General features: G+C 39.8%; 1 protein-coding gene across 1 annotated transcript in view; it reads left to right on the top strand.

The window, feature by feature from the left end:
- The first annotated feature begins 12,536 nt into the window (after window positions 1-12,536).
- plcl1 (phospholipase C like 1) overlaps window positions 12,537-18,686 on the top strand; it is an 87,475-nt gene continuing 81,325 nt past the window's right edge. Inside the window, exon 1 of the mRNA XM_042425709.1 lies at window positions 12,537-13,677. Coding sequence (XP_042281643.1) covers window positions 13,489-13,677 — 189 coding nt within the window. The 5' untranslated portion in view covers window positions 12,537-13,488. The remainder of the gene's footprint in view (window positions 13,678-18,686) is intronic.

Genomic DNA, 18,686 nt, shown 5'->3' with positions numbered 1-18,686 from the left:
ATAATTCAGCTTCCTGTCCACGTTTCTCAATAAAATGCTGAAATACAATCTGAGTACCACCCATTTTACCGCCGAATACTCACCCTATATTTAAAGAAATTATCAAACTGCTTTGTATAGTTTTAAAATGTTTTGATGTTTTAATTTATTTTCACAGCCTCAGTATTGATCTCATCAGCACTGTCTGTGACCTGAAGTCTGTCTGGGTTAATGGGGGCAATTGAGTTGATCTAATCAGACAGAAAATTGAACTGATAACTGAAAGCCTAATCCACTGGTTCTCTTAACGTCAAGGACCTAAACGGACACAAATTAGACCACAGACCCCCATTTGATAAGATTTTTGCTTTTAGATGTTTTATGACAGAAAGTGTAAAATAAACAGTCATACACAAAATAGTCATACACTCTGTCATTGTATTACTTATGGATGAAATTAAAGTGAAAATAAATTATTTCCCTTTTAGCTGGGGACTCCCTGGAACCCCCGTAAGGACCCTTGGGGGTCCCAGACCCCACTTTGAGAGCCGTTGGCCTGATTGATTAGATTTACGTTGATGTCTTTTTTTTAAAAAAAAAAAAAAAAAAAAAAAAGGCAAACATTTTAAGGGATCCAGCTGTGAATTTGTTGCTTTTCTTAGTGTTCTAAGCAAATTGAGTATCTTTTTATTGTGGACTGTTGGTCAGACAAAACTCATTACAATATGTCAGCTTGGGTTTTAGGAGATTATAAATTTTGAATTTCACTATTTTCTGATATTTTATAGACCAAGCCATTTAACAATCAATTGAGAAAATAATTATCTGGTTAATCAGTAATGAAAAAAATAAAAAATCCTCAGACTGGGAAACTGGACCAGCTCATGTTGGGTATTTTCACTTGATGAATGACTTAAACGATTAATCAGGTAGGAAGGTTACACCCGCTGATTAACACACTAATCTTAACAGCTGTACTTCACACCGCTCACTCTAATCTTTCTCTATTGAGTTACATTTTTGTTTTAAATCACATATGTGAGTAACAGATACTTGATGTTGTGAAGTTTAGGAAAAGAAATGCTAAAGGAGACAATACAGTTGTTGAACTCCTAATGTTATGGTATTTTCTAATACAGTGGTTCTCAAAGTGGGGTCTAGGGACCCTCAGGGGTCTTTGAGGGGCTTCCAGGGGGTCCCTAGAAAAATGGGGAATATATTTATTTCATTGACTAGAAATTAGCCCAATGAGAGAATGTATAAGTATGACTATTCTGTTCATAGGTTTCACACTTTTCACTCTTATCTGCCACCTACAGTGTAACACATTTACAACAGTAATTAAACTTAAACTAAAAAAACAACTTTACCTGCAGAATTTAAAATCTGGCGAAAACATGTGGGTCAGGCAGGTGATGGCAGGAGGAGGAACATCAACATGGTCATTTGAAAGCCTGCTGCTGCATAACTCTGTGATGTAATATTAATTCGATCATTTTTTAAGTGACTATTGAGTCTTTGGTATTGACAACTGACCGAACATTTGATTTAGCTCTGGAGTTTAAATTGGTGTTATTTGCTCAAATCATTTTTTACAGAGAACCACTGATAACCATTTCAAAAGCATAAGCTATCATTTTTTTATCTACAGTTTAAGATTCAGGTGATTTAAATGACACAGTTAGGTCTATTGTCGCTTCTGACAACAGGCTGTGCCACACAATGTGAGTTAAAACCAGTCAAACTTCACAGTATGTGTCCAGTACTGCATGCAAGGATGGATTAACACCACAAATGAGCTTTGGGCAGCTACTAACCCCTGGTTCATCCCGCTCTCTGTGCGTTGTTGTCTTTTAAACATCCATCAGACACAGTGTACACTGCACACTACACATAGCAGCTTTGTTATATATCGCCCAGAGGCCCAGACCCCAACCTACCCCGTAATATTATCCTGCCTCAGGATTGTGTGTCCGTTTGTGGTAACTTGATTAAACATAAATGTGATTAAGATATATGTATCATGTGCTAATATCAACTGAAATAATGAAGGCTTTAAACTGAGATTTTACCACATTGCCCCTCTACAAGACAGGGCTTCAAGATTGGATAAAAATGTAGTCTGAACACTCACTGAGGACAAAGTGATGAACTTCAGTCTCAGAATAGGCCTTTACTCTTCTCCATGCCCTCTCCCCTGTTTTGCTATCAGCCATCTGCCCCCTCTGTGCTCCACTGACATAATTACCAGCAAGTAATTCAATCAGTGACCATTCATCAGGGTGGACATGCCAGACCGTAAGGATTTACTTTCTTGATTTGTGTTTTTTGTAACTCAAACTCTTAACTGCTGGCTCTTAATGTTCTCATGTTATCTAATGAACCTGTAACAACACCCGGAGCAGTGCTGAGGGGTAACAGAACATGTGGCATCAAACAGTGAGGTTGGGCCTGCGACCCTGCACATGCACCTTCATACTATTGACCTCTGACCTCTGTCACTCACTGACTTCTACCTGAGACCATTAAGAGTTGAACACAGCAGGCTGCCGAGTACATGCTCCATCTGTAGTCCTTCATTAGTGATGGAAAGATGTACATAAAATTGTTCTGCTCATTAAATTTTTGCTTCCCTTTGATGTGTTTGACAGCTAAAGACAGATCACAAGTCTTTCCCGCCAGAAATTTCTCTCTGGTGTCACACCAGGTTTTGTTTTCATCAACACAGGAACTTGTTACTGAATCCTACAAGTTAGCGTAGAGTTACTGACATGTTAGTTGTGGTAAAAATGACAAATTATAAACCCAAAAAGTTTTAAGTCAGATTTATTGTATTTTTATTTGACCCAAAATCACAAATTGGTCTCAAAGGGTTTTACAATCTGAACAACATATGACACCATCCAGACCTTTAATTCAGATTATAAAAAAATCCACATAACAGGACAGACAGATATATAATAGACTGTGTATCAAATTTGAAAATTGAAATTATTGATTGAACAGTTAAAAAGATGTGAAAGATGAAAACTAACGTCTGTTTCTGCAATTAAATGTTTGCAGTGTTACAAAACCTTCTAATAAGTCATCAAGTCTGCAGTTATAAATGTTAGTCAGTCATTAATTAAAGGTAGATGGTTTCTCAATTTGTAATAAGGCATCAAGAAAAACTAAACTAGAGTTAAAAGAGTTAAAAAGATGGAACAATCTCACTAGAGGAGGATTCACTGCAGCCCAATGGACGTTTATAGTCTTCCAAGGTTTCCTATGATGCCTTATTATGGATCTGTACAACATGAATCATTCATGTTAATAAATCAGCTATGAGATAATAAACTACAAATTATTAGTGATATTAAAAAGGCTAAAATACTTACCAGTACTGATTTGTACTTATTGGCAGTGGAGAGTAGGAAATTCTAACTTTCCCTCTATTTTGAACTGAAATCCTGTTGCCAATAATGTATTCTAGACTTGAACAAAGTTTCTGCAGGCAGTTTTATTTATGCAGCACATTCAATTACAGGTGAACTCTTTAAATTCAAGTGAATACAGCAGCCAGTGACATGAGATTATATAGTATAAAAAACATGAACATGCAAGATTGGCAGCATCCCTCCATAACACACCACACAACTACCCAAACACATGTTTGTCTTTCTATACTTGTGAGGACTCTTGTTGACATAATGCATTTCCTAGCACTTATCCTTACCTACAACTAAATGTCTAACCTTTACCCCAATTCTAACCTTACAGCTAAAACTAAGTCTTAACCTCCAAACTGCCCTTTGACGTAGTGATGAGACTCACGGTCCTCACAGAGACAGCAAAACAAGCACTCACACACACACACACACACAAATAAAAAAAGTGGTACAGGAACCAAAGTCAGAGTGGCAGCTGAAGCTCTTAGCCAGTAACACCAGCTGCATATCCTCATGCAAAAACCACTGCCAGGTGCTGCCTGTCACACACACGCACACACACACAAAATTGGATCCATTTCAGCTCTCCACTAACTGCTCATCTGATCTCATTGTTGAGGCCTTCAGGAAGATAATTGGTCTTGAACCGTTACTTTCACTGTTTCAGAGAACGTGACACAGACCCGAACACCACATGATGTTATTTTTATGTCCAGGACATTAATTCATGTAGATATGCATAATGATAAAATTAGATTGGAAGGCTTAATAACAAATAAACCTATCACCCCTATGGCATTATTCAGTTGTGATTGATTTCAGTCACACATCATACATTGGGATTGCGGTGCGTGTTTTTCTGTCTGCTGGTGTGCAGGCCGTTATCAGCCATTTTAACCAGTCTTTTGTCTTAACAAATAAAAGGAAGGAGAGGAAGGAAGGATGCAGCTGGCTGGATGAGGGGCATTATTAGTGCAAAGGAAGAAAGCAGTGGAAATCCCTAAAAATATTTATATCTCTTTGTTGCATATACTATGTCCACCCACTGCAGCCAGCTGTTCACTATAAACACCTGTAGCTCTTTTATACTGTATTTTGACATCTGCAATTAAAAATCAAAACAACAAATAACTTACAAATGGCTCCATCTTCATGTACAATAACACACAGTGAGAAGTTGAGGAACTGAATATCAGTTTCTGCACCAGACAGACAGCCAGCATGCAGCCTGAAATACATCCAGCACAGACAGACACATGCTGGCCATGCACACAGCGCTTGCTTGAGATGAAAGAATGCTTCAAAAATAACTTGAAATGGTTTAACTTGACTGAGCCTCCAACAGGAAACCACTATCATTCAGGAGCTCCACCCGGCTAAGACGCGCTGGGAAGGAAACCCGGGGCCCTCCTTCACTGTACACAGACCAGTATGGGAAGGAACTGAACAGTTTATACAGCAGTACATTAAACACTCATGATGAGCTCTAACTATGAAATGTGTTCCTCTCAGCCTGAATTAATTATATCAAGACTTGATCAGATTAGATTCTCAGTGTTTTTTCATTTCTTTTTATTGTGTTCACGTATTGCATTTAATTTATGATATATTTATGTTAATTTTGTAAATTATTTTATAAATATCTATATTTTAATCATATAGTGTTCATCAGTGGTAGGCAAATAGTGGCCAATCGGCCAAATTTGACCCTCCAGCAAAAATATTTGACCACCTGATGAAAGTTTGACTTTCATAATTTACATCAAAACTTTTACTTAGTTTTTCATAAATCTACTGTAGATAACAAAGTAAATACAAGGCTTATGTAAATTCCAATGAATATAACCATGTTACATCTAATACAGTACTGCCCCCACAGGAGAGACATTAAAACCATGAAAAAGCATAATAAAACTGGCCCATGGTTGAACTTAATGGCAGAACCCTGCATTTTTGTATTTAAAAAGCTAGTAAGTGGACCATGAGTGAAAACTTCATGTCAAATTACTGCTGCACAAGTCAATAATGAACTTTCACAATCATCTTATATTGTCATGATTATTGCATTAATCTTTAGCACTACTTAATGGGCTTTGTTTGTTTTTGATTGTTTCTCATCAGTAGCTCTGATTAACTCTCTAAAGTGTAGGTTATTAAATATAATACAGCTATACTTTATATATACATCATACATGCCTGAGTTGGCTGTGTTGATTTGTTTGTTGATGGCGCCATCTAGTGTTGACTAATATTATTGTTGAGTAAGGAGGAAGTCATGGCTGAACAGGCGTGAGACTGACTTTGCTCAGTTTTACAGTGGGTCTGTTTGTGCTGTGTTGTTGTGTTCTACAGGTGTTAACATATGTTTATATTGACACATCAGTGGTGGAATGTGCATGTACACAAATACTGTAGTCACATAGAAAATGTAGGTACTTGTACTTCATTTGAGTATTTCCATTTCTCGTTACTTTATACTTCTCTTTACACCGCTACATTTATTTGACAGCTATAGTTACCTGTTAATTTACCAAGAATTTTCATACAAAACATGACTATAACTATAAGGTAATTAAAGTTAGCTCCATTACAACAGCAAATTGCTATTTTACACATGAATGCATCATCAATAAAGATTGAATAATATATAATAGTATAACATGTATGGTGGCTATTTTCTGTATTTAGTAGCCCTACTTTTAGTTTTAATATTTTAAACACATTTAGCTGATAATACTTCCCTCTTCTTCAGTGTCATTTTCAATGTGGGGATTTACTTTGGGATATGTATACAATCACTTTGTATAAGTACTTGTATTTTCTCTGACCTTGTATATTTTTATTGTTATGCACCACAACACTAAGACAAATTTCTTGAATGTGCAAACCTACTTGCCAATAAACCTGTTCTGATTCTGTAATGAGGTATTTTTACAGTGTGTTATCTCTACTTTTACCAAGTAAAGAATCTGAATACTTCATCCACCACTGAGACACATTTCAATTAACTTAATATAAACTAAATTCAAATACAATTGACATCTAAATGATAAATGCTCTGTGGATGTTCTTTGGTCTTTAAACCTTTGACATTGATGTGTTACGCTGGTAGTTTGCATTGACTTTGAGGTCCTTTTATCTCTTATCATATATAATGGTACGCAATGGATCCTGTTATCATGTATATTAAAATATAAATTGATGGAAGCCATCAGTACGCCTTTGGGTGAGTGACACGTCACCTCTGCATTGATTGTAATCAGCTTGCTGCATTATACAATCTGATTCTGATATTTTTCTTCGAAGTAAAGCAAAATGCATACAACATGTTAGATATATCAACATGTCTGTAAGAATTTGGTGTCATCACAACCTTAAAATCAACAGGAAATATCATTAGCCCTGGACAAAACAATGAAGGATTTGTGTTTCATTCTTTGTGTTGTTGAAAAGACCAGTCTAGTGAACAAGGAGTGCTTTAGAGTGCAGGTGTGAGATGCTGCTGTCACTTTGACCCAAGAGGGAGGGAGATTTACAAAACACTTTGGGATATGTATACGATCGGCGCACAACGCCTCTTTTTTACATGCAAATATTCCCCATGGACCATACTGTTGACACATAGAGTAGCTAGTCCTACATACACCTGGCACATGCAGTACACACGGTATGCATGCATATACACACACACACAGCCATATTGTGTGTGTGGGGGGAGTGTGATGATCCGCGTAAAGACATCTGTAAACACTGAGGAAAATAACCCAATCTGGAGAGACATTTGCTGCAAACTTCAGATGAAACCGACACAAGGATTTGCGCTGAAGAAACAAAAGTGTTAACATTGTTGACAATCACTAGCATGCTGATTTATAACCATAACAATGTAATGATTGCTTGGCTTATCGTTCACTTAACTTGTGCAAATGTATGTGAAACAAAGGAATAAAAGTTGATTGGCCACCCAGGTAGTGGATTACTGAAACCTGTTTTACAACTTAATGTTTTTATACCTGTCAACATGAGTAATGGAAGAGTAAACAAAGGGAAAGTAGCTAACCTAAATGTGTTTAATATAGTCCAATAAAAGTACAAAAGTAAACTGAAGTGCAGGGAGGATATAAATGTATCTTTAGACAATGTTTACATGAAGCAGAGAAAGAGTTTGCAGAATAGGATGACCTGTTCTTGTGCATTAGGGTCTTTTTTTTCTCAAGGTCCTGAGGAGACTAGCAGACGAACCCAACTGAGAACAGCATGCACCTGTCTACTGACCACACTGAACATTTTACACATTTGCACACAAACACACACACACTATTGGACCTCCAAAAGGCCTTTGCTCTGACTTTCTCACACCATGGTGGCAGCGTAGCATGAAGGCACGAGTTTCAGCAGAGGGACATTTGGAAACTGAGTCACATTCCTTTTTCACCCTTTGCTGACTTTTAGCCAGAGATAAAAACGCCATTCAAATTTTTTTGTCCAAGCTCTTTTGTTTAACTGTCACCTCATCACGAAACCTTTTGTCATTTCGCAGCAAGGCCAAGTCACCTGGCATTTAAATGTCAATTAAACAAGGAATAAATCTCACATTCTTTAAGAAATGAACTGGGGAGGCTGAATGAATCTCCATCATGAATTAATGTTAAGATTTTTTTATTATCATTTCTCAGCGCTCAAACATTGAAATGAAATTTATCCTCTGCCTCAGGATTTGACCCATCCTTTACAATAGGAGCAGCGGGCAGCTGCACTGCAGCGCCTGGGGACCAACTCCAGTTATTTCTGGCCATGCCAAAGTAGTATTAATCCTAACATACATGTCTTTGAATCGTCTTTGAACTGGACAAACTACTGTATACTATCTGTGTAATGCATAAGTGGTAAAAAACTGTTCTGTTCTTGGTTTTTCAATCATTATGAGAAAAGACAAACAATTTTTTTCATTTCGCGAATGTACGCTGGTTCCACAAATACTAACATTGAGGTGCGACTGGTGAGCTTCATGCGCTAATAGGCCTCACCAGCTGACCACATTCCACAGCTGTGTGGCTCAAGGTCCAACACACACACACACACACACACACACACATACACACACACACACACACACACACACACACACACACACACACACACACACACACACACACGCATGCACACACACACACACACACACACACACACACACACACACACACACACACACACACACACACTCATATCTGCTCAGTCTGGAACACCTTCAGAAAATAATTCAGGGGATTCAGGGCAGTCTGTGAGCTAAAGCCGAGTCTCAACTACCTTCAAAGTAATTCTCCTGTATGAATAGGGTGCTCAAAGTTCATCTGGATTCAGGTCATTATGCATTTTTGGACATGTGCTTGCCTTCATCCTGGCCTTGTAGCATAAAAGTCTATTATTTCAAATGGGGAATAAGTATGAAGAAGTTCAGTCTTTCTGTAGGACTGTGATGTTACATCACGGTATGTGCTCAGATGTTTTGCATGATGGGGCATTAGAGCAGTGGTGACCAACCTTATCTCCACAGCCCTGTCAGATGAGCTCAACCACTTCATTTCAATTTTGGTTTTAAACTGTCTGTTACTTATTAATTCAACTTTTTAGTATTTGTGATGGCAATGTTGGTCAGTCCACCACTTTGGTCCAGACTGACAAACTGTATCTCTACAACTATTAGATGGATTGCCTTGACATTTGGTTCTCAACTACTACTGGGTACTGGACCCCCTGCATATTTTGAGTGGTCCTGAGCCCCCCCCCTCCCAAAACAATTTGATAGAAACAGAAATTACAATAGGCTAATTGAAAACCTAAGTTGCTTTATTGTAATACAACTGCATAAAACAGCATATGTATGCACACTCAACATGAACATGATGTAATCTTCTTTATATTGCCTCTTTGCTCTCTGTCTTGGTTTTCTTCTCCTGTGGACCTGAATCTGAATCTGAAAAGGACGGTTGTTTGTTTAGTTTTAGCCATTTCTCTATATTGCTAAAACAGTTCTTCTTCTTTTTGTTTTTTTCCAAACTCTTTTTATTGGTGTTTCCCCACATTGTAAACCGTAGTTTCACAAATTGTTTCAACATGTTTTTTTCAACATTCATACAAAAATAATGGTGTATAAACATTATGTGTATGGAAAAACAGCAATTACAAAACTAACAAGCACAGAACAGTCTTCATGGTAAATTGCAAAATAATCACTGTTAGTGCAGTACAGATTAGTATTGAGTAATCAAAGGAGCAAGATTAAAAGGGAAAATAATAAAAAACAACCCACAGCCAGCTTTACAAAGGAACCCTCTGGAACTGCAATGTCTCTATGTGGTCAAAGAGGGGTTGCCATATTTTGAAAAATGTAACCATGGACCCACGCAGTGTGAATATAATCTTTTACTAATTTACTAAAATGAAGACCATCTCTGATCCAAGCCTCATGGGATGGAGGAGAGGATGACTAACAACAAAGTAATGTCAGTTGCTAGCCAATAGGGTCAAGAAGGCCACAGGGTCTGCTTTAATTTTTGGCAGGACCAGTGTATCCAGTATTACCCCACCGAGTGCCATTAATACAACTGGGTCAAAGGGCGCCTGAAGTACCCCTGGTAGTGTTTCAAAGATATTGGATCAATAATTATGAAGAGATGGGCAAGACTAAAACATACAGTATTAATCAGTGAGGCAGGAGCTTGTCGAGGCCTTCTTCCTCTTCTTTGTGTTTGTGTGTTTGTTTGTTTGTAGCTACATTTCATGTGCCATATGTCAAACCTTGCAGGTCAATGGGTTTTCCACATGTCCCTGCAAATGTTTCACAATAAACGCCTTGTTAGGAAATGAAGGGTTTTTGTCCACTGAAATGCCGAAGGGCTTTTAATTTGAAACAGATGCAGGAAGTGTTGAGTTGGGATTGCAGATCAGAACAAGGTTTCTTACTAAAATATGACCAATTATACTTATCCAACAGAGGGAATTAGAAGTGAAGGCCTGTCTCTAATAAGGCCTGGTACCTTCTGTAGTCAAGGTAAATAAAGGCCCTACTCACTGTTAGAGGAAATATGGTATGTCTATATAGGCCGTAGGGTGTTTTTAAAACATATATGTATTTAATATTTCATGGACCCCTTGCCTATACACTATGTACCCCTAGGGGTCTGTGGACCCCCGGTTGAGAAACAATGCCCTAGGGGATGAATCCTAATGACTTCAGTGATCTTCTGACATTTCTGCTAGCACCACCATGAGGTTGACATTTGTGGTTCTCAGTGAAATATCTCAACATTCTTTACCATTAGGATGAATTGTAATAACTTTGGTTATTACTTAATTTTTCATCTAGGTCAAAATTTTAATTTGTCAAGACCAAATGCCTTCAAAACAAATGATATTCAGCCTCAGCTGTGCTTTGTGTTTAGTGCTAATTAGCAAACATTAGCATGCTAACAAGCGAAACTAAGATGATAAACTTTATCATGTTTGCATGTTAATGTTAGCATATAGCTCAAACCACTGCTGGGCTAAAGTACAGTCTCACAAAGCTTCTAGCATGGCTGTAGACTCTTGGTTTTCTTAAAACATTGACAACGTTTAGGCTTAATCTTGTTTTTCTTTTTTTTTTCAGTAGGTTTGATTATGTTGGCGTTCCTATGACTAAAAGTGGACATTTCTACAATTTTCTTATTATCTTTAGCTTCTTTTTAGCTTTTTTATTTCACTGCTCATGCGCTAACTTGTTTTTTTAAACTCTCAGTTGATAACCCTAGATTTGCAAAACGCTTGTGAGATTTGAATATTTTGTTCCTTCCTTGTGCGTGCTGTTTGTCACTGTACAAAATAATGATGTTTTATGATGTGAAAGTGCTGTGGTTGAGGTTTGGTTAGGTTTAGGCACAAAAAACACTTGGTTAGGGTTAGGAACAGATCATGGTTTGGGTTAAAATGATCCCTCTTGTGAGATCTTTTACAAATCCAGGGTTACCATCTAGACAATGACCCCCAATTGCAGCAAGGACTGTTGGTTGTTACACTTGACTCTGAGGCATGTCCTTTGTAGATAAACTAATAAATCACCATTGTAGCTGGTTATTGCTGGATATGTTTAACTAAAATATAATTTCTATATTTTTAAATTTAGTTAAGCTGGAAACTACGGAAGCACTCCCTGAGGTACAAGTGTCCCTGACTGGGAGTCACTGTATTAGAAAGCCTGTACATTATCCAGACAACAACATGTGTGTGTAAGAATCCATCCTGCTGATGTGTCCTTGAGCAAGACACTAAATCCCCACCAGCTTCAGGGGTGCTGCTGTCTCCCTGACCCTGATCTCTGACCTCCCTGGAAGGGGCCCAAGAGAGAAATGGCAATTTTGCCACAGCAATGAATAATATATCACACTTTTATTATACCTCTACACAGCCTACCAATCTTTACTGGTCGGCCTGCACTGTGAACCAGCTCCAACTGGACAATAATTACAGGTCAGGGGTCAGGTGTGCACCTCAGACATCTGAATTCACATGGATCCTATGGATATAAAGACAGTCTTTTGACTTTGTGGTATATCTTTAAGGCCACATGTTTCAGATATGTGTTTGAAAAGTTTGATGCTTATGGTAACTCTCAAAATCTTTGCATTTTGAATGAATTGCAAATAAAAGTTGCTTAAAGTGACAAAATGGAGAAAAAATAGTTCCTGTGTTGAATTTATTCAGGAAAACATGTATGGTGTTTTGTTTGTTTACTCATGAGATATGGTTTTAAAGTAACTAAAAAAATTCTACACATCTAAATGTATTTTTCCCTTATTTGCTTTGTTCCAGTCTTTTGACAGTAGAGTGTTTTATTGATTAGTTTTTTAAGGAGAAAATGCTGTGTTTATCTAATCACCTGGATATCGTTGTATGTGTTTTCTCAAGTATCATCAGTGAACAAGACAATGTGGAGAGTTTTGTCACTTTAATTTCAAATATGGCCTTTACACACAGGCCTATGCTATGCTTGGCTATTTTGCCTCATACCATCTAATTAGGCTAATGATAAAACAGAAAAAAAACCTGTTGTGTATCTGCCCTTCACCACCCTCAGCCCTCAATGCCTGGTTTGTGGTTCTTAAAAAGTCCTAATGAGCCTGTGTCGCTCCCTGGGACTCGCCTCTCCACCAATCAGGAGCTCTGACTGCTTCCAAATCTCCGAATCGGCAGCTCATTGGCCGCTCGGCGCGTCACTCATGATGTGGGCCAGCCTGTAGGAGGAGCTGTGTGAAGGGATGAAGGGAGGGGTGGCGCGACTGTCAATTGTGTTCCCTATTCTCGTCAAAAGTCGTCTGTTGTTGCCCTGAGTACAAGCAAGACGACCGCAGCGGCTGTGTTCAGTACGAGCTATGCGCCCCGCAGCGCCAGATGAGCGCTCCTTCTCTCCAGCTGACGCCAACTGCAGCGCAAGTTCGCTCCTCTTTGCACTTTGACATCGATGTGTTTTGGGGAGAAAGGAGTAGGTTTCGGTCAGCCTGGTAGCCAACGCTGGATTGTTTTCTAACCTTTTTCTTACTAACACCACCTCGTTTTCATCATTTCTCGTCATGCACTGAGGCTTTAAACGTTTTTCTTTTGATGCACAAACTGTGTCTTGAAGCTCTCGAAGAAAAACAAGACTGTGGAGGGTGAAGACTTGTTGCGCGTCTCCGGGGAGCACACCAGTCCAGCTTTTTATCCAAGTCTGTGCTGTACCTGCGTGTGATGCTTTGATTTCCACAGTGAGGCGTTTCAGTGACTCGGGGAATGGACTGTGTAGACCAGCTCAGACAAACAGCCTGAAGTCAACACGGCTTGGTTCACTGACTCTGAGCATTTGTTCATAATTTAGGAAATTGGGGGGATTAGTTTTTCCTCCAGAGACCGCCGGTGAAGTGCTGAGCGGCTGAAGCGCGAATCCATTTCTCCTTTTAAATGGCATCCATGCACAGCCAAGTCAAACTTTATTCGGGTCAGATACGACGAGTTGATTAATTTTCCTTCACCTGTGTTTCAAAATCGACCCTTGATCTTTCTCATCGACATGTCTGAGCGTGATGGATTTGGAGACGGGCTGTGCAGCGACGGAGCGCCGGACTTCATCCCGCCGAGAGCGTCCCGCGGCCGGCGGAGCGGTGTCATCCTCCCCGGCGGCGGTGGCGGCGGCCAGGACACCGACACCATCCTCCTGGAGTCGGTGAAAGCAGCACCTCGCCGGAGCAGCATCATTAAGGTAAATGATTGTGATCACTGTGATGTTTTGACCGGATGTTCTGGCCTCATTTGACCTGTGAATTCTTCCACTAAGGGAAGCATGTAGTGAAAATAGCAAAACATTGGACCTATTATTTGTTCAATAAGTAATTGTGTAAAATCATACACAAGGAGCTGTGAGACCAAGTGCAAAAGACATAATATGCCTGGTAATGGAATAAAATGCTTCAACAAGTGAAAAAATGTCTTGAAGAAATGAGCACTGGAATAAACAAATTGAGATATATCTAGAAATGTCCACTTGTCTGCACTGAAAAGTAACAGGTTTCATTTTCAAAGCCAGTCTACAACCTCTCCTGCGTCCTCAGGGGCTAGACGGGTTTTGATGCGCACATGACAGGCGGAGAGGATCTTGTGGCACACGTCTACTGGCGCGTCAAACGTTTCAACTTCCACAATCTCCGTCTTTGACCTTTTAAACTGGCTTTCAAAGTAGCCATACCACATTCTCAGATGATAGGATAGCTGCTGAAGGTGAAAACAACATTTGACTTCTGAGTCATTGCCTCTGTGTTACACTGAAATTCGTAGCAATCAAAAGCTTCTTAAGGATTAGTTTACCTTCATAAGAATGCGCCTTACTTACCTTGTAATATAGTTTTTGAGGATTAAATACCATGGAAAGAAAGGAGTACTACGGTGAGTCTACTGCAGAGAAGCACACACACACTGTAGGGGAAGTTCATTATCATTGGTTTATAGGCCAATGTGACCCCTCACCTATGAACCCACCAATGTCATGGTGACATCATGCTTTTCCACCCTCACCTGTGCTCAGGTTGCAGGTCACCGGACCTCACGAAAGAGCGGGGGCGGAGAGGTGAGGATCATGTTTGGGCATCATCATCTTTCATGTCTAACATGTCCACTCAATAGAAGCCTGAGGTGATGCATCACCTGTCTGTGTGAGATCATTTAGCCCCGAACAAAAATAAGGCACGAGGAGGATTTCAAGCTCCATATTTCATGTCAGCGGTCGGTCAGTCATGGATGGGTGGGGTGGAGGTGGAGGGGTGGGGGGGTGATGATTCTGGCCAGGCTCTTGTGCTTACAGTTTATGGGCCGTCCTTGCATATGAGCCCCAGCGAGCCCCATCTGGAAGATCCAGCTGAACAGAGCGTTCTTTGACTGCTGCTGGGGGAGGAAGGAGATGAAAGGATGGGCAGATGACAGGAGTGATGTCAGTGACAGGCACGGTCAGCTGTGACAGCAAGGGCCTGTCATTGAACCTTTCATTATCCACTGAAAGGTGTTAGAATATCACTTAACTGTCAACAAAAGTCTTTCTCAGTCTCAGGTATTAAAGTAAGTTGATGTATACTGGATGGGAGGATGAGGAGGAGCAAGGATTTAGACAATTTATCTGACTTTATACAACTTTTTTTTAATTTTCCACATATGCAATTACACTCCCCAAGACCTGTAAACAGACTTTGATGTGTAAAATCAGTGGAGTTCCCCTTTAAGGGAAATCTATTGAGGAGAGCAGTTGAAACGGAGGGAAAGGGCGAGGCTGGCTTCGCATTACTACCACAACACATACTCACATGTGTGTCTGAGATGCCCACACATACCATGTTACCTTCTATAGACATGCACGCACACACCCCTGTTTGTTCAGCTCTCCTTCATCAAAACACACACACATGCAGGCAATTAAGGCAGTGCTTGTTCAGTCCGCGAGCTCAAAACTGTTACATGGATGCAGTAATTGCATGTTCAGCTAAAGAGCCTGTATGTAGCTAATGGTTTAGATAATTCTCCTCATCATCATCATCATCATCAGCCGCAGATGCAGCAGACTCGTGCTTGTTCTGGTTTGTGCCATTTAACATTTAGTTTTCCCTTTTTTGTTTCACCCGAAGTAACTTTGAAGTTGTTAAAATCATCTTATTCTGTTCTGTATCATCATGTTTCAGACATTCATGGTCATCCTAACAGTATCATATATATTCTGTATCAGCTTGTTCCAGTTTCACAGTGAAGCTATATGATGTTTACACCCCATGAAGTATTCAAACCCAAGATTTTCATGTTTTTTATTGCTGCATCATTCAATCAAGTGGAGATATTCTGGATGTCTGGTGCACAATTTTAAATACATTTCCCCCAAATTGCTCCTGACATATTCTGTATCTTTGGAAATGCTGTTTCTGTGGGTTTGAACAATGTTTGCCTCGTGAGGCACTTACGAAATTGGATGTGGAACAGTTTCAACATTTATCGATGATGTGGTCAAATAGCTAAAGTTCATAAATCAATGCACTCGAGATCCTGTGTCAGCACGCGCATGCATATACAGAGCTAGACATACACACACTAGAAGATGTGTCATTGTCAGTGTGTTCCCATCATGTTTAAAGCAGTGTGTGAATGTGGAAAGTACCCGTTGGCTCAACTGTGTGAAGTGGATGAAACTGCTGGTTCCAGATGTGTTTTCCCTGACTGTAAATGAGCATTTGAGAGTTTTTTTTTTCAACGTCACTATCCAATGAAAACCATGCATGTCCAAAGTTGGTGATTTTTAATATTTCAGTGGGATTGAAGGATCAAGCGTTTCTACTCCTTTTGAGGCTAAATAAATCATTAAAAAAACCCAGTTGGATTATCTGAAAAAAAAAAAGGCTGTTTTTCTTTGCTCATGGAAAATTGATGTTTTGGAGATACATGGTTTTCACGGGACATTTTTCCTGAACACAGGAGTCTCCTGGATGTTTTAACAATACTGTCGAGTTATGTCGTGTTGATAAAATATAAATATGTCACCTCTGGTTTCGGAGAGTTGATGCTTTTTCTGTCAGTTTGATATGGTGAATAAACACTCCAGTACCCATGGAGCAGAGTGGCAACTGCTGCGGGGAAGAAGCCAGTCAGAGGGGAGAATGTGAGTTGTAGCTAAAGCTTTGTTGATGCAGGAACAAAACCCTGCAACATGGTTACTAAATTCATTCAAAACTGACGCCGGATCTGACCTGATTTGCACTGCTGAATATATTAACACGTCTTTTAAGCGTAGTGATTGGGTGTTTCTTACCACCACGCTCCTTGACAGTTGTGATTGGCTTCATTGTATCTTTTGACTATTGGATTTTTTCAAATGCAGTTGCTCTTTTTTTTTTTTTTTTTTACACGGATGATTCATCCGTGAGAGCTTCAAATCCATTCAAGCCCTAGAGGTGCTCCAACAACAAGTCACCTCTTGACCCTTGATGCCAGAAATAACTCTTCCCACTTCTCTACTTTAATAAGAAAATAATTACGTGCTTAAAGCCCTCTGTGACTCCTTAAGGATGTAGGACTACATGGAGGAGTTGAGTAAGTCTGGGGTAAAGCAGAATGGTGCACATTGAAATGCAAGGACCGTCTTATCATATGTTTCTGTTCAAACTTTCATTTCCTCTGTAGCTAATTACAAATGAAGCTGTGAAACCCAGATGGTCGTTCTAATAGAGTGGTGTAGATGCTGTTGTATTCATATGAGTGTGTTTGACAGCGAGACAGAAAGACTAAGGGCCCTGATCAGTCAGAGCACTTTTTTAGCAGCCTGGGGCGGTTTTTTGTAATTGTTTTCGATGAGAGTAAAGCTTTTTGCTCTCTGCTTTTACATCGCTGAGTCCCTCGTGTTTTCGCAAAAAGCACCCTGAACGCCTTGAGTTGAAAAAAACTTCAACTCAGAGTGGAAAAGTGCCTCATGTCATTTGCGTTTTTTCCTATCGTCCAATCGGATGAGTAGAGCGGTGAGCTTTTCATGGTGGTGACAACAACAAGTGGAGATAACAATCACGGAGGACAAACTAGTGGTGGCTGTTGCTGGATACCTGGAGCTATATGACCTCACCAGCTGTAGTTACCATGATCTGAACAGAAAATGGCTCTTTTTTTAACTGTAGGCTTCAACAAAAAAGGCAGTGCGGTGCTCCTCATGTTTTGCAACCTGCAAAAAGAGGCCTTAGACAGTCTTTCCATTTTAATGCAATAACATTTCACCCAGAATTACCCCATAACTAAATTAAAAATCTAACTAAATTGACTGTCCCTCCCTCATCACTCAAGCTCATCTTCACTTATTCATGCATTGTTATTCAGCCCATAGTCATCCCCCGTAAGGATGAGCTGGAACGGCTGCCAGAGCGCTGCTTTATCACATATTAAGAGTGAGTTAAAGGGACGTTAATCTCAATCAAGTTAAACACATTAGGCTCAGGCTGTTATATCAATTTTCTCCAGCAAACCATCAGTAATTAGCTTACAGCATTACTGTGTAACAGGCCAGAAGGCAAACACAGCGCGTGGTGGTAGACATGCCAGTCAGGCCTGGGAGAGTTGTGTGGGATTAACAGTCGAGCTGCATGCACACAAGTGAATGAAACACACACACACATACACAAACACACACATGCAGGTTTTCCAGGATGCGGCTCGGGGGAAGGCATGGTTGGATGTCTCCCTGACAGGCTGGTGTGTTGCCTGACTGCTCGCTGTTACAGTGCTGAAGGACACTGTCTCTCACCATCTCTCTTGTGCTTTTGTTTGCAGTGTAGAGCCTTAATGTCTCAGAGTTTGACCGCCAGACTGTGCTTAGTATTACAGCAGGGTTTCCAGTGGTCATTTTGTTTGTTGAATATGGATTATGGATTTTTGAGAAGTGAAATGGGAATCAATACGTTATCTTGGGATATCTAAATCCTTGTTATTAGTCACTTGATAGGAATATAGTAACAAGACGAAGACTGCGTTCAGACCCGCTTCAGCCTTGCGTGAAAAAACACAGTCCATCGTGGGTGCTAACTTACGGAGCTCCAGCAAAAGAACGCAGGGTCGTCCGGCAAAAAATTTAATCAGGCGCGACTTTTGCTGTCGTGATGTCACCTTACAAGGCCAAGAACATTCCTGGAATACAGCTTTCACTTTGTAAAGTGAAAGCAGTTGTAAAATCCTGTCCTGTGAGTATTATTAACCGTTGTTTGG

Source organism: Thunnus maccoyii, chromosome 11, assembly GCF_910596095.1.
Source record: "Thunnus maccoyii chromosome 11, fThuMac1.1, whole genome shotgun sequence".
Classification (NCBI taxonomy): Eukaryota; Metazoa; Chordata; class Actinopteri; order Scombriformes; family Scombridae; genus Thunnus; species Thunnus maccoyii.
This window is presented reverse-complemented; position numbering and strand designations above follow the sequence as displayed.